This window comes from Oryzias latipes, chromosome 22 (assembly GCF_053564925.1).
Source record: "Oryzias latipes strain Hd-rR chromosome 22, Olatipes_Hd-rR_3.1".
Lineage (NCBI taxonomy): Eukaryota > Metazoa > Chordata > Actinopteri > Beloniformes > Adrianichthyidae > Oryzias > Oryzias latipes.
In genome coordinates this window covers 24,990,451-25,007,047 of record NC_136258.1, presented here as the reverse complement: position 1 = coordinate 25,007,047, position 16,597 = coordinate 24,990,451, and the positions used below count along the sequence as shown (strand labels likewise).

Sequence of the window (16,597 nt, the reverse complement as noted above, 5' to 3'; positions counted from 1 at the left end):
TGACCAAAGCTTCAGGGAAAAATTCCTGGAATGGGAAAATGTTAACATCCATCCCAGCTTCAAGGCATTACTGCGATGCATTAAAGGCTAAGCCGCCATCACCTTGGTCCCACCGTGTCACATCTTCCCACACAGGCAGCATCTTCCCGCTCTCCCAACCCCCCCAAAAGCCTCATTATTCCTTATAAATGTTCAACAAAAACCAAACAACACAGTAAACCAACACAGCCTTGTAAAACACACACACACACACAAGTGCATGGCACCACACTGACATTCCAGAGCAGGGTGCTCTAACACACCCTCTGGAGTTTGGGTCTTTGATGTGAGTGTGGGAAAGCTCAGGGGAACAGTCTGAACGCGAGGGGAGGAGGGGGCAGGAGGTGGGGGGGGGGGGGGGTCATTGATGGTGACCCCCGGAGCACAGACAGGTCAGTCTGCTGAAATAGTGCATGGAGGCACGCAGACACTTGCGCTCGTGCTGAAAACATGCTAATTAGAAGAGTGATACAAAAAGGGATGTGATTAAGATCAAGCGAAGCCGCTGCTAAAAGACAGAAGACCCACAGAGACACGCCCTGCGACAGCAAAACAATGCTGCACAAGGCAAGAAATGAGGAAAAAGAAGACACACTTTTAAAACAATTCATTTACTAGAGTTAATAAATTATTGGTTATGTACAGAAGAGGATTTAGTTCATTTAAAGTCCCACTTCAATCATCTTTTGATCTATTTTCAAAGCGTTCCCAGTGGTCTTTTAATCATGATTATGCTGCTTTTAGCCAAAATGTAAAAACAAAAAGTCTCATTTTCTGGAACATAGATCCTCCAAAGTGGCATGAGTTCATTAGAAATTTGCCGAGTTGTGGGCTGGACGATTGGCGCAGAGTAAGTAACCACCCCCTTTTACGTATTACCCATAACTGAGAGCTATCTGTTTACATCTTCTCCCGCTATCATACAGCCCCTCAAACCCCCAACGTCACATTAGTGGTGCACCAAAACTGGTGAGCGACATTGGAGCTTTCCAGGCATACAGTTTGCGATACCAGCTCAGACGAGAAAAAAAAAAAAAGACGTTCATGGATCTATTCCTCTAAAAGTGGATGCATCAGAATCGAGCAGAGCAGGGAGCTTGTTACCTGCCTATTTTCTACGCCAGTGTTTTTCAACCAGTGTGCCGCGGCACACTAGTGTGCCGTGGGAGATGGTCAAGTGTGCCGTGGAAAATTGCCCTCATTAACTGATCTAAAAACATTTCCCATCTCCAGGATTTCAGCTCTGTGTTCATCCAAACAGGCCCTGATAAAACACTGAGGAGTTAGGAATATAAAAGATCGTAAAATACTTTTTCTTTGCGTCTATTTTATTTTATTAAAGACATTTTGATAAGAATGACAGTACCACGATTCAGCTGCAGCTCCGGCTGTGTTTGGGAAAAGTCCCGTTCCTTTGACTGTCTCCACCAATCATTCTTGAGGGGCTTAATCACATGTCATCAGTCTGACCAATCAGAAGTGGTTAAAGTCTTCACTTCCTTGTCCCGATTTAGCTCGTAAAGTCGCTCAGTTCTAACAAAAATACCAGCTAAAGCTAGTCTTTTGCGCTGTAGCTTTCCACAGAATCCGGTATCAGACCATGTAACAAGTGAACAAAACAATGAAGCTCCGAAAACCGATCTCCGGCCGTTTTATGCACTACATCTCCCATGATCCATTGGGTTGTGAGAGTGACAGCGCATACGGAGATCTGTTGTTAAACGTCTTGAAACCAACGAACACGCATCAAACTATTTTTAAATCTTCTAACTTAACTTTTATTGAATCTTTCAGGAAAAAAAAGCTGCAGTTTCCAGCTTTTTCTGCAATAATTATCTCAAAAATGCATGTGAGATTGTGGAGGGTCTGTAGATCAATACATACTATGAGTTTCTCCTTCTTTTTTTAAAATTTTTGGATGCTGGTGTGCCGCGGGATTTTTTTTAAGGTTAAAGTGTGCCGTGGCTCAGAAAAGGTTGAAAAACACTGTTCTACGCAACGAACATAATCATCTTTAAACTGCATTTTTTTGTCTGTTCTTGATCCACAGTACTTTGAATAAAGAAATGCATATCCTCCATTATCATAAAAATGCCACAAGAACGCATTAAAAACACCAGAAACACAATTTTCCTTGGAGTTCGTCTATAATGTTGACAAAGTTAGAAGTGAGTCGATTAACATGCAAAAAATGTGATCATCAGAAACTAGGTCTACATGGGGGTCCATTAACTGATTTTTTTTAGAAGAACTAAACTTAATGACGTTTAGAAACTTCCTTTTCCTTTTAAAACCTCCATCTGTCTGTTTTTTGAAGACATGGTACCATCGATTGTCATACCTTCGATTATATGGAAATGAATATGTCTGCAAATAAACATTTGCTGCTGTTCTCTGTACTTTGCAAGGAAGAAACTACAACATATAACAGATAACAATGGACACAAGCGGAAAACTATCAGCTATCTGAGCAAAATCTACATTTATGAATCCAATACATACATATCAGACTAGTTGGTATTCAGAGATTATTTAACTTAATGTTAATTTGTTTAAATTAAACTTAATAGTAACTATTTGTTTTAAAAGGCTGCTAGAAGTTGAAGCTGGGGTAACTATGGTGCTCCGGGGTTCTGTCCTCTTTTCTCTTCTACTTCTGCCCTTCCTCTCTTCTCCATTCTTGATCATTATTAATCATTTAGTACTCAATGGCTCTGTTTGGTACAGTGCGATTCATGTATTGTCCCTCTTTTCCTCTCCCCTCCTGGGGAGTGGGAGTGCTTCCAGACTCCAGTTGGCTCATCCGTGCTCCAGTTCCTGACCGTGTACCTCGCCTTTGCTCCTGCTCCTTCACCTGGCTGTGGATCCTGCCTCTGGCTCATCTCTGGCTCGTCTCTGCTCTGTACCTGACCGAGTACCTCGTCTCTGCTCCTGCTCCTACACCTGGCTGTGGTTCCTGTCGACTCGCGCCTTTGACTGTCCCCCCAACCACGGCTGGATGAAGCGCGTCTGCTGGACTTTATATATGTAGTTGTAGATTTAGATAAGTTAATTCTTCTCTAAGAGTTCTGGTAAATCGCCTGTCCGTCCTGGGGGAGGATCCCTCCTTCATGTGGGCACCCCTGAGGTTTCTTTGTTTTTTCTGGAATCCGTTTTTTTTTTTGGGAGTTTTTCCTTACCGCGAAGGGGGGTCTAAGGGCAGGGATGCCAGTATAGCTTAGTCAGTTTGTTAGTTCATTTTTAGTATTTTCCCATTGAACTCTTTGTATTTGTGATCCTTTTGAGTTCATGTTTTACTTCGAAGCCCATCGAGACGACTGTTGTTGTGATTTTGGGCTATACAAATAAAATTGAATTGAATTGAATTGAATATCAGATATCTGCATTATTGGGTTATCCCTTCTGCGTAACACTTTACAAAATCAAAAATGTCGAGAAATAAATGATCTGTTTGGACAATTTTGAGGCATGGTGCAGTGATACCACTACAGATGCCTGCATAAATTCTCCATGATGATGTAACAACTAATTTACACCGTAGACATCAGTAAAAAGTCATGTTAACTGATATGCATTGAATAATGTGTACATTTAAAAAAAAAAGCAGCTGGAGAGGACATGTCTCATGCATGACACTTGTGCACCAGGAATGTTTTAATCAGTCAAATTTTGTTTTTAATTTAACCAAATGCCCACACAAAGCTCAAGTTTTCACACTTTCTGACTCATGAAACCAATAGAGAAAAGTTTGAGATGGATTAAAAACAGATCTGAGACGTCTGCAATAACAATGTCCCAGTTTTAGTGATTACAAAATGTTACAAATTCCCTAGGAGATGACACAAAAAAAACTGAGGTCCCCCGCAAAACATTTTGGAAACGCTTTTGCAAATACTTTTCACAATGTGGTGCAAACATTAGGAGCTCAGCAAGAAACAAACTTCAGCATTTGGAAAAACAAAAAAGGGAGCAGAAAAAGGAAGAACAGGAAGATCCTGAGCGAATCAATGCCGAAGCATAAATCACCATTAAGACCTGGTGACCTGGGCATTGCTGTGTCCACCGTTAAAGGGTGCCTCAGGCCTAATATGCTAAATACAACCCTACTTTAAAAAAAAATTCATGATGAGGGTAAATAGGTAGGTAACCAGAACACCAGAAAAGTAAGAAAAAAATGGCAAATTGGTAGAAAATTTGGAGAAAGCAGAAGAATCATCCTAAACTGTTGAGGTTTTGACGTCTTCAGTCTAAGTACTGTATGTGTATGCATGCTTGCATGCATGCACCGCAGAGCAGTAGCTAAACAGAGGTTACTTTATATAAAAACTGGTCACTGGCTGTGCTCTGAGGTCTCTGGAAAGTCACACAAACTTGCACCTTGGTACACTGCAGTGCAAACACACACATGCAGGCGCTCCAGTACACAAGCTTGTGCAAACAAGTCGCTCTGAGGTCTCCGAAATCACGGCAAGTCAGTTAAAGGAGAGACTCTTCAAAGCGCTGCCACACTCCACCTCTCATTAAACCCGGTGACCTCCTCCGGCGGAGGATAGAAGCGCTGCTTGTGTGAGTCTCCACGCCAATAACATCTGAGTTCAGATATGACCCCTGGCCGTCCAGCTTCCCTCCAAGCAAGTGTCCTCAGCTCTAGTAAGGAGCATTGAGAGAGCATGCAGACACTGAGCCTTTAATACTGAATACCGCAGGCAAGTGTACACATGCAGCCGCACAAATAAACAACCACCGAACCCTAACTGCGTCAATACTATCTCTTTTTTTTTTCCAAACTGGTGTCTGGTGTCTCTCGTGTATTGACTACGCATTAACCATATTGCCTTTGTGCCATTGTTTTACAACTCCTTCATGTCTATTATCTTATCCGTGCACCTTTGAATCCATCCATCCTGTTTCCATCTGGAATTATCTACACATGAAGATCTGCCTAAAGCAATGCTTCTCTTTTAGGGTAAAAATTGAATTACGTTGCGGGCAGACAGAAAACAAATATAATATAATTTGCTGCACAGTTAAGGGATGCTTTTTACAAGAGGCTGGCAGTCTGTGTCAGAGCCAAACGGCTTTATCTTAACCCCAGAGAAGGGACTGAAAGAAGAAAACCACAGAGGTAAGGCGATTGTGGGGGGAACAAAGACGCCCTTTCAAGCTTTCTGAGTTGCAGCTTTCATTCTCTGACATCATCAACATGAGGCAAATCCAGAAAAGTTTGGGGAAATCCCACATTACTGCCACTTCAGTGTCTTCGGGAGCGCCTGAGTGGCGTGCATTTCCCGTCTGTTCTTGCTCTGGCTACTCTAGAGTCGAGCATTTCTCTCAACTGTTGACTTTGAATTTTAAGATTGCAACCCCTGAGAGCCAACTCACCTCTTTCCTTTACCCTTTCTTTGCAGAATGACTGTTTTGAAGGATTATGTAGACTATGAAGAGTGATTTGAATTTTTAGCATGAAGTTTAAGATTTGACTGAGGCTTTATGATTAATGCCTCCATTTAATAAAATATTTGTTAAAAAATGGATGTCAAATGTAGTGTAAATCTGTTCAGGGAAAACTGACATCAATGTTTTTCGAATTACAGGAGGGTTTTTGTGGACACTAAAATATTTAATACAAAAGTTAAATTAATATTGCTTTATTTAAGTCATGGCGTTTATGGTTATAATTGTGTTTGTGCACAGTTATAGATTTTCATATTTATTTATATTTTAAGAGTAGCATTACAAAAATGGATCTGCTAAAAAACAATTGAAGTGGCTTGGCTTTCCTGCTACTGTGTTAAACGTAATAGCAAAGAACCATAGTCATTATGCTGGCCTATGGGAATGGTAATCGTGGAAACTCAACGTGGAATCAGCCTCTCCTGCTTCACCTTTACCCAAGACCTACCGGTACTTTTAAAATGCAATCATTAGCACCTTGGAGGCAGGGAATTCCTCCGCACTTTCCTATTTGCTTTGCTGCAACAAAATAATTCTTATAGACAGTTGTAAAAATGACTCAAAAAAAACTTTTAGATTTCAGATTTCACCTATTTACTCCAATGGGGAGTTGTACAACTAAATATGCAGCGGAGGAAATATTTGGTGATTGAACAATTCTTTATTACAGATTCCAAGATTGTTTAATAGAAAAAAAAAAACAGCAATGACAATGCAATTTAAAAAATGTATTCAGGGCCAATACATTTGAGAAAAATTCTAAAAGCTTTTATTTTGGCAAATATTTTGTAACCAAACCAGACAAAAATGGTTGCCGTATTAAGAACAAAATTGCCATTTCTATCCTTTTGGTTTTTGATGGGGCTTGATTTTATTTCAGTTTTATTTCAACGTTACATACAGGTAAGGGGTAGGGGCATACATTCCTCATGTGATAAGAGGTCGACCTCTCACCCTATAGACCATAGTCCCCAGTGCGCTTCCATTTGGGCCAGGTATGACCCCACCAAACCCCAATCCTTCAAAAAGAGTTCAAGCACAGGTTCATACAAGCCCAGCAGCTGTAACTCTGTCACTGAGGCTGTTGTGCAGCTAAAGATTCAATGATCACTTGTCATTGAAAAGGCCACGACCCCATTTCAGTTAAGAGCTTCTATTTATCAAGACATGAAGTTAATAAAAATGTGTTCTTACAGTTGCTATGGGTTATAATGAATATACTCAAAAGGTCAAAATTAGTGTTTCAGACTGTGAACACAACTATTGCTTTCATGACAATGAATTATTTTAAATTGTCACTTACATTTTGTTAAATATAACCTGCTTAATACATAAAATTATTATTGTTAATATTATTATCAAAAAAGTAACAAACCACCTAAGTGGTGACATAATGAACTAATTGGGTTCCAGAAACTTTCATTTTTCAACCCTAATAAAAGTAAGAAAGTGTGGGTACAGTTTTCTATGTGTCCAAAAAACACACTAATTTTATACTATTATATACTGTGTGTGCTTTTGTGTGATCATGTTGTGCTCTAAAAATCAACTTTGGCCAAACTTGTCTGAAAAGAAGAAAACTTGACACGAGACAGTAGTAAAGAGGAGAGTGACAGCTCAACAAGCACAATGATGGAAAAGCTTTGAGAATTTTTCATATTGCATCTACATATCATGGAGAGAGATTACAGCAATGAAATGCAGAACTGACCCTGGATGCACTGCAGTGAACCATCCTCCCCTCGAATGGTAAACGTCTCCCCAGGATTCACCTGCACCAGAATCACCTGTGCCGACACAAAACACACAGTAAGCAAAATATCGGAATCGTTGCACAATCGTTGAATGACAATAGATTTCCTTTGAAGATGTTTTTTATCAATTAGAAAAATTAGCAACTTCTGTTGAGCATCACTTTTCAAAACTGACACAACAACCTTTGGATCTAAAAACAGGAACACAAATCAGATCATGAAAAGCTGCTGATGAGAGCTGTCACGAGCCTTGATGACAGCTTTTCTCCTTTAGCTGTACTGAAAAGAAGAAAACTGTAGACACAGCGAGGAAAAACACAAGTAACAGACAGATGAGCAAGCACATAAAATGCATGACATCGCTTCCTTAGGGTTTCTGCTGAGTGAGGCTGAAGACAACACGGATGCAGCCTACCGTCATATTCTGAGCGTACAGACTGTTAAGAGTGTACACGTGGCTGTAGACATGAAACAGGTGACCCTCCATTGCATGCATGCACACACACACAAGCACGCTTCTGTTTACGCTCCACAGGTGTGCCGTTGGAAAAGCCTCATGTCCTGCGTTCTTCCTGTACCCTCTGCATCATCTCTTTTCTCAGCACTAACCCGCTCCTCTCCTTCAGACACACACACTCACACATACTTCCTGCTCTGTCTGCTGCAGCGGCTGCTGTTGCTATGGGAACCCCAGTATAGTACAGGGTGACCCAAGGACTGGCTACACCCTTACATCGTACCATGTGCTCATCCAAAAACCCTGTCGTCTGTAAATAAAATATGTTTAGATATTAATTATTTTTAAATATTTAGAAGCTTTTAATGGTCTAAACATCTCTTATACTACAGGCATACAATACATTTTGACTATCAAGATATCAGAACCTCAAAGGTGTATTCAGATTGGATACATTTGGCTCACTTAAAGTGAACCAGAGTTTGTTTCCTCCGATGATCCCGAACAAATCTTCATTCTAAATACACCCAAGCGGACCCTGGTCCAGGACCAGGAACCGCACTCAAACCCATCTTTCGAAGATGGGATCCGGTCCTGACCAATGAACTGTTCCAGTCTGAATACGCCCCTAGATACACCAGCTTTAAATCAGGCTTAACTAAAATTGGCAAAAACAAAATGTATTTTTGGGACAAACATCTGACGGGAAATCCCTCCTGAACATGATGATGATTGTTTTAGGGAGAGTTCCCAGAACTATCGATAGTCGCCTACCAGTGGTGGCTACTGGTCTGTCAGAGAGGGGGGAGCTCATTTTCGGCCTACATCATAAAATTGTTTATTTTGAAAAATCAAGCAATTTCCCCAAGCAAATATCAAAGAAATAGGTTGCAGCAGTTTTTATTTCGACTGAACTTGAGAAATCCGCGATGGGACTGAGCGCGAATAGCTTCATGGATTCCTTATAGTACAGAATCGCTGTCAGTCAAATGGAGATGTAGTCTTTCGACAGACCCTCCAATCATCACGCAGAAGCTCGGAGTCCGGGCCAGCCCACTCCCCATTCACCCCCAGAGACGCTGACCATCCGTGGGCGGGACATAATTGCAGCGTTTATCCAATGACCGTCTAGTTTCAAAGCGCTGAAAAAAAACGTTCAAAGCAGCCCCATTGAAGTCGATGGACACTGGGCTTCTATAGGGAAATGCACTGTGATGCTGCAGGAATGTATGAGAAGGAAATCGAGTCAGCCGACCTGCTACATGTAACTGATTCTGAACGAACTCGTCTTTGAGATGAATGTTTTCTAACGCATTTTTAGTCAATAAAATGTTAATACAATAGTACATATTTGACCATTAATTTTGTGACATTATAAGGGAAGCCGAGCTTCCCTTGCAGTCTTAAAGAAATCGCCACTGTCGCCTGGGTGTTTATCTGGTCATTATACAAGGCAGTTAAGTTGGGGACACACAAAGGGCGTTTATCCCTTTCAGCACCTTTTCATTTCTTAGCCTGCAGATCAACTTTAGGTCCAGTATAATGAGTTTCAGAAGTAAAACATTTAGTATCATCAGACTTCCTGTCTGTTTAACCCTATTTTTGGACAATGACACACTGCTGCGTTGTGATTTTAGGATGCTTTCTAAATGTACACAGTGGAAAACAGCATGATGAAAAACGTGTTAGGGTTAGGAATAGGATATATTAAAGCAAAAATTGTTCATGTAAAATATACAAATAATGCTTTTTGGTGAAGCCATCTTTTCTTTGACGTTGTTTAAAAAAGGCAATCATGATCAAAAATAATAAATAATAAAGAAAGAACATCTTTGATTTTTTTAAGAGAAAATTACTTTGAGGTATGAATACTTTGCCTCAAAAATAAAATTACTAAAAACGTATTTTTATTCCCCCCACATATAAATGACAGAAAAAGATTTTTTTCTTGATCTGCCTTTAAAAGTGAAAATCCTTTATGTTCACATTTTTTGATTTTCAATGAAAGTTACTTCTTTAGAACTTCAACTTCAGCCCATTTTTTCTTTTATTCTTTTTAGAGTTTCACTGACATTTCACCAAAAAGAAGGGAACCAGGGCTGCAAAGTGGAGCAGTGGCTAGCACCTCTCAGCATGAAGGGTCTAGTTCAAATCCCAACTGGGACCTTTTCTGTGTGGAGAGTGCATGTTCTCCAGACACTCATACTTCCTTCCACAGTAAAAAAAAACATGATTCATGGCTCAATTGGTGTCTCTATGTTGGTGTGCATGTGCGGGGCTGCAACAAACTGGCGACCCGTTGAGGATGTACCCCGCCTTCACCCAACAGTAGCTGGATTGGCTCCTGTTGGACCATGTTGGACGTGATGCGACCTTCATGTTCAAGCACATGGTGACCCTTATCACACCGCTTAGGGTCGAAGAGGTCTGTTGAAGCTGCTGCAGGTCATCAGTCCATCACAGGACCACACAGAGGCAAACAAGCACACATGCTGACACCCACCCCAAAGTAAATTTGTTTAAATCTTTCTTCATAAATAGTTGAACATTTTCAAAGAGGAACATCAATGTTTACAGTGCATTATTTCGCACATAAATACCATTTAAACTAAAGATCCTAAAATCCAAACAACCTTCAACTGAGATTTCTTGCATTTATTTTTGTCCCTATCCTGTTATCTTCTGTGTATTAGCAGAAGACCGTTAAACAGCTGTGGGCAGGTAAACAGCTGATTGACACGCAGGCTGACAAACACACCAGTGTGTCTTCAGACTCAACACAGACGCTAATGTGTGCCCGGGCAGTCGCTGATGTGCATGACAGACCAGGACATACGCACAAATTTACCCCCGATGCTAGGGCTAATCTGTATAATCGGCAGTCCAAATCTTTGATTCCACACTGGGAACAGAGTTTAAACTGCAGGTTGGTTAAAAAAAGAGCTCCCTAACTGCTGTGCACGCCTGCCAAAAAACCCCATAACTGTTATGTGTCGCAGCCATAACACTCCCACTGAGCTTCCTGTGTGAGGGGAACAGGCCAAAAGTGATGTGGATCTTCTTTCTTCATCTAGCAGAAGCACATAGCATTAAAAAAGTACCTTCTACAAAGAGATTAAACCACAGTCACTTGAGTGGGATGTGTTTAAGTACATTGATCGCTTCATTTTTGTCTGTGCAGAGCTCGGGTGGAGTCTGCTTCTTTGAAGGGGATCCAGCTGGCTCTGCTAAACCAAGCACATTATTTTATTTTCCAAGCAAAGGATTTTGGGATCAATCAGTGGAGGAATTTTGTCAATAATGCCGTTTGAAACATGTCTCTACAACTGAGCGGTGTGTACCAGAGTACCTGTATCTTTTACTAAAGGTTTTTCTACTTTTTGTTTGTTTGTTTGAATGATTTACTCCTCCCCTTAAAAGCTTGCGTTTTTGTAACCTGCAGCAGAAAACCCACAAAGCATGTCATGAAGTAAAAACTAAGACAGGAACATGCAGAACAATGTGATTTATTATTGCACAGCACAGATTAATCTACAACAAGATATGGGAAGGTTTAAAGAAAAGAAAAAAAATCAGAATACATCAGAGAGTTTAGCATCAAAAGGCATGAACGTTAAAAAATAATGCTGCAGTTTTTAAATGTGTCAGAATTAACCCATCAATTGGCATTTTCTGATCATCTATTGTGATTCAGAGAGCTAAATATTTTAATCATTTAAGGATAAGGGATCTGAAGGGTGAAAGTAAAAATAAAGTGATGAAAATATTTGCCCGTTAAAGGTAGAGAGACAAGACTGAAAGGAAAAAATCGAAATGGACGTTATACTTATGAATGTAAACGGTTTTATTTTAAACAAAGCCAATTGTCATGTAATGGGTATAACAAATAACACCATTTCAAGAAAAAAAGACTTTAAAAAAAGCCACACCCACTTCTTGTTGCGTGCAAACCATTGACTGTATATGGGAACTGGACTGTGTGACTCCGCCCACTTAAAGTTCCAAACAGGAAGTACCCGCTGGCTCCAAGAAACCAAAATCCCTTGGGCTTCTTATGAGAAATATGCAGTTAATACTCAGTCATTCTATTTTTCAGAATAACCCTTTGATACCTTTCTTTTAACATGTTCTTGCTCATTTTTTTATTATATTTTTATTGTAGTGCAAGTTATTCAAGCCATGAACTGACCAATCAGATTTCTCAATAAAAGTAGATGGTCTCACATCATTCAAAGCATTTGACAGATTCTTCCGAGCCTGGTTTCAAGTAGTAGCAGCAAGTTCACTTCTTATTGGCTAGAGTGGTTGTCATGGAAACAATGACTCCAATTGGCTTGAACCAGCCACTGCTTACTGACAACTTCTGGCTCCAACATGGCAGCATCCCCATTGCGAAAAAATGGCGACTAAATTAGTTTCATTATATTGGAGTCGAAAGTAAGCCCTTTTCTATGGGTGACGTCACACCCACTCTGTCCAGTTCTCACATACAGTCAATGGCCTAGCTCATGATAGTCACCATGAGTTTGTCCATCTGTTGTTTCTTTCTTAAATTAATATCACAAACTACTGAAAATCCTACTAATACTTTTACTAAACAGTGTTTGTAGATATGGCATATGTTCTAAAACGACTTGCATAGTGCAAATGAGTTTGATATATTATCTATGAGGGAATTCTATTTATGACTATTATACTCAAACAGACAAGTAAACATATTTAAACAGATGCGTGTTTTCCATTTTTTCTTAAAAATGTACCTCGGTTTGACAGATACATTTATATGCATATGAATGACTCCTAACAGTTTATTTTTATTAGTTTATCCCCTCATTTAAGCACAACTGTTAGTAGAAGGACAGATGATAGAAATTTGCGTACCTGCTGCGTGGCGTCGCCATTAACCATGTGAGGCATGAGAGGAACCTCCCCGTTCAGGAGGGGAGGGGGAGGCAAGTCCAGTGGAATCTGGTCTGTCATCATCATTGTGACGTACATTCATGGAGAAATTCACTGAACTGTCCTACCTGGAAAACAGACGGAAGTATTGGTCACTGAGGAATTCATTTTGTTTAGTTAATCTATGTAAAATCTATGTGAAATAAAGTGAACCTGCAACTGACACAAAGCCAGTATAGATCCATCTCTATTTCCTAAAATGTTTAACTGTCCCACAATCAATTTCACATGATTATGTACCAGAAAATATGCAGAAAATAAGAGGGTTTACTGTGCAGTCTAGTCACAGCAAAATCTATTTTACACTTCATAAGAGCATGAAAACCACTTTGCATTGTTATGGAGCTCCTATCGAATGTGCTTGCTTCCAGTTTTGCTGTAATTCAGTTTTCACCCAAGATTTAGATCCATTTATATCAAATCCAAGACATATTTCTGCTGAAACATTCTGTGAAAAAGTTCAAGAGAAAAGATTTATTAACAGTGCTGTTGAATAATGCAAACACAGAGAGACCAATTCTTTATGGAGAGCTAAAGATGCAGTTGATTCCAGATTTTTCCAGGATTATCTGGGGTGCACCTCGTTTTCTATTATTTTGAACTGATACCGAAAATCTAACTTGCCACACCATGATTTAAAAGAAAACAGATGAAAGGGGAAAATTCAGATCAAAGATGTACACCATCTTCAATACATGAATATGAGGAATATTCTGCCTTTAAAACCAGCAAAAACTGAGGAGTGGATAAGAAATGAAAGAAAGGAAGTTATAATTTATAACCAACTAGTGATGAGTGCATGGGCTGCTTGGTTTGGGACTGCTGCACAGAAGCAGACGGGAATTATTGTAAAGAGAAATTGACTGCATTTTAGTTTGGCCTTCCTGATCTTGGGAGGCCGTAGAGAGCAGCTTTACAGCACAAAGGCACATTCACAAAACAGTATTGGGTATAAGTGATGCCTTTTCTCCATTATTCAAACACATCACACATTAGGCGCCCTTAAGTCCAAGAATCCTACCGCCAACTGGAGCCCTACCTCTCCAATTTCTGAACCGTCCCCCTTTCCCAGTCATCATGAGTCCCCTCTGAAGCAAGGACTACTGGAAAATTCATTCACATTTGTCTAAATGAACCCACTTCACCCTGAGAATACTGTGCCATGACCCAGCATTTTTGTTATAAAGAAAAAAATCGGCTGTCGTGTTCTCAAGCATTTTTCAATCAATTCTCATCTACTGTGGATTTCAAATGAGATGTTTTGCATCGGCATTATGTCGAAGACCTTCTGTGACCGATCACTCCTTTTCCTTTGGGACTCATGTTTCCAGTTCTAGGTCAAAGGCAGCGGAAGCATCATGGCAGCTGTCCAACACTAGCACCGTCATCTTCTGTGCTCAGATGTCTGTGATCAAACACTTCTCAAGTCTTGCAAGTAGTTGACAACCAGAACCTTGGACTGGTCCTTTGGACCGAGTGGTTTAATGAATACTCTGCAGCGTCAAGTGTTTTGAATTTTATTTTGCCGCTTGAGAATCACATGGTCAGATGGTCATTCAAATAAACTGCAGATCCTTTCAGATTTTTTCTTTTCTTCATTAGAGCTAGCTTGTGATTTTGATTCACACCTGATGATTGCTGGTTTATCCATCTCCTTTCTTCTGGGTAGCTGGTGGCAGGTCTCGATGGTATTTAAGTTTAAGGAAATCCCGTTAGACTTGAAAAACAATTCCATTTGGTGTGTAACCGACTCACCATTGCTCTCAACAAGATCAGAAACATTGAAGTTCCCATTAGCATAGGATCCAGAAGCACTAGCCTCTGCCCAGGGTTGGATCTGTAATCCAGAAAGGATCACGTTCTTCATCTTGGCTTGTTCCAACTCATCCACTCGTTTCTCCAGAATGCTAACCCTGATGTCTCGTTGTTCCTTCTGACTCTTCTAATCTCCTCATCCAGTTCAAAACGTGGTCTGGTCGGGTCTTTGAGCGCTTTTCTGATGTCTTCGTTGTCACTTGTCGCTTGATTTTTTTCTTCAGGTTGGTGTCACTTCTGCTGTCTGATTGACAGCAATCCTTCTGATTTTAACATAGTTTGTAAGTTCTCTGTGCTGTAATGTCTGCAGACGGTGTTTGTCAAGGTTCTTGTCCTTCTGCAGCGGTTATCAGTGTAGCTGAATATCATGAGGTCAAGTTGTCTGCAGGTCAGAACTCTCTGCGCAAAGAAAATGCAGTAATAAATATGAGAATCAAATATCATTTCAAGAAAATCATGGCACCTGGGATCTGCGCTCTCTCTAAAAGTTAACAGGGATCCTGATTTTCAGCAGAGTTCTGACCTGCTGACCTCCACGAATTCAGCTAGACTGATATGACCTGCAGAAAAACAAGGACCATGACAAACACTGTCTGGAGACATTACAGCACAGAGAACTTAGAAACTCTGTTGAAACCAGAAGGATAGCTGTCAATCAGACAGCAGAAAAAGGGATTAAATAAATAATAAATACATTTCACGTTTTTTAATCATCCTGTTTTATGTCGATATTTTTTCTAATAACATAATTTGCCCATGTTTTTGTCACTTGATCTGCATATGTTATTATGACTTTTGAAATGATGTTATGTCTATTTACATAGTCTTTATGTACTTCAGCTTTGTCATGTGATTTATTGACACTTGGTAACCAATTACCTGAATCTGTATTGGTAAAGTAAGAATGACTGATCAGAAGTTAAGAACCAGATAATGATAAGTTAGGGAAGGGTGATTGATTATATTTAGCGGAAATAATTTAACCATTTACTAATATATTTTAAGGTATGTGTATTTTGCAGTTTTTATGACTAATGTTTGACATATCTTTCAATAGATTTCAATTTCTGTTGTTTGTCTTTTATATAAATTTTGCTTTGATTGCTTGAAATAAAGCATTTCCAATCCAATCCTGTCATCTGTGCGATGTGCAGACTAAGTGGAAACTAAATCTGGACGTGGCTTTTCTTCTTGCATAATAAAAGAGTAAAACCAAAAAGCATAACCATGAGAAGAAAAATTAGAAAACCACAGAGAATGTCATTCATCTTAAGTGGAAAATAACACGGCATCACCTCAGTGGCTGCGGGGCAAGATTACAAAGAAACCCAGGCGACATGCGTCTGCTGTGCACGTGGTCCTCATCAGGGCTGCTCACAACTTCATGATCAAAGTGGATGCGTTTACAGATACAAACACGAAAGACCACATAGATCAACACAACTAAACTGATGGGACTGATGCATCGCAGCAGCATGTGCCGTCTCCTGAAGGCGATACAAACACGGATAAACCAAGAGGTCGAGCCAAAAGAGCTCGCACACCAGTATTCACGTAACACGACATCTGTGCCAGATGAAGATTACCCAATGACGTTGGTGTTCGAATTCAATGCTGCTGGGAGGAACAACCACTAAAGAGCTTTCGACAAATGGCTGCAAGCTTATATTGGTAAACACATGAGCGCAGCATAGAGTTTGTATGTGTTAAGGATTTCCTGTAATCTGGGTAAGTGGAAAGAAAGCCATTCGATATCCGCCAGACAAAACACAGCACATGAAGATGTGCACGCATGTGGAGCTTTCTTCCAGAACCAGCTGTGGGTCGTTGTTTTTTGTTTCTTTCAGCTGGTTCTCTTCAGGTACCAAAAAGGTCACTTGAAGGGTTAGTGGATCATACAGCCGGAGCTCGTGCAGCTGCTTAGTAAATACACACTTGCATCATCTTTTCAACGTCTTTTAGGGTTTTTCAATCATCGCCTTCTTTCATTCCTTGACTTTGTTCCTGCTCCCAATCTGAGCCCCGTTCCCAGCTCAGCCTGGCCATCCAGCCTTGAACACACACACACACACACACACACACACACACACACACACACACACACACATCCAGGACACAT

The 16,597-nt window shown here is 40.2% G+C and overlaps 1 protein-coding gene across 4 annotated transcripts in view; it reads right to left on the bottom strand.

Moving 5' to 3' along the window:
* Positions 1–16,597, bottom strand: part of fndc3ba (fibronectin type III domain containing 3Ba) — a 100,496-nt gene that overhangs the window by 63,929 nt on the left and 19,970 nt on the right. For 3 of the 4 annotated variants that reach the window (XM_004082165.5, XM_011490172.3, XM_020713392.3), the window contains exons 2-3: positions 12,586–12,731; positions 7,205–7,280 (exon numbers count right to left, since the gene is read on the bottom strand). In XM_004082165.5, coding sequence (XP_004082213.1) covers positions 7,205–7,280; positions 12,586–12,702 — 193 coding nt within the window. In that variant the 5' untranslated portion in view covers positions 12,703–12,731. Of the gene's footprint in view, positions 1–7,204; positions 7,281–7,662; positions 7,931–12,585; positions 12,732–16,597 lie in introns of those variants that run through there. The other variant, XM_078940856.1, reaches the window with a different exon arrangement.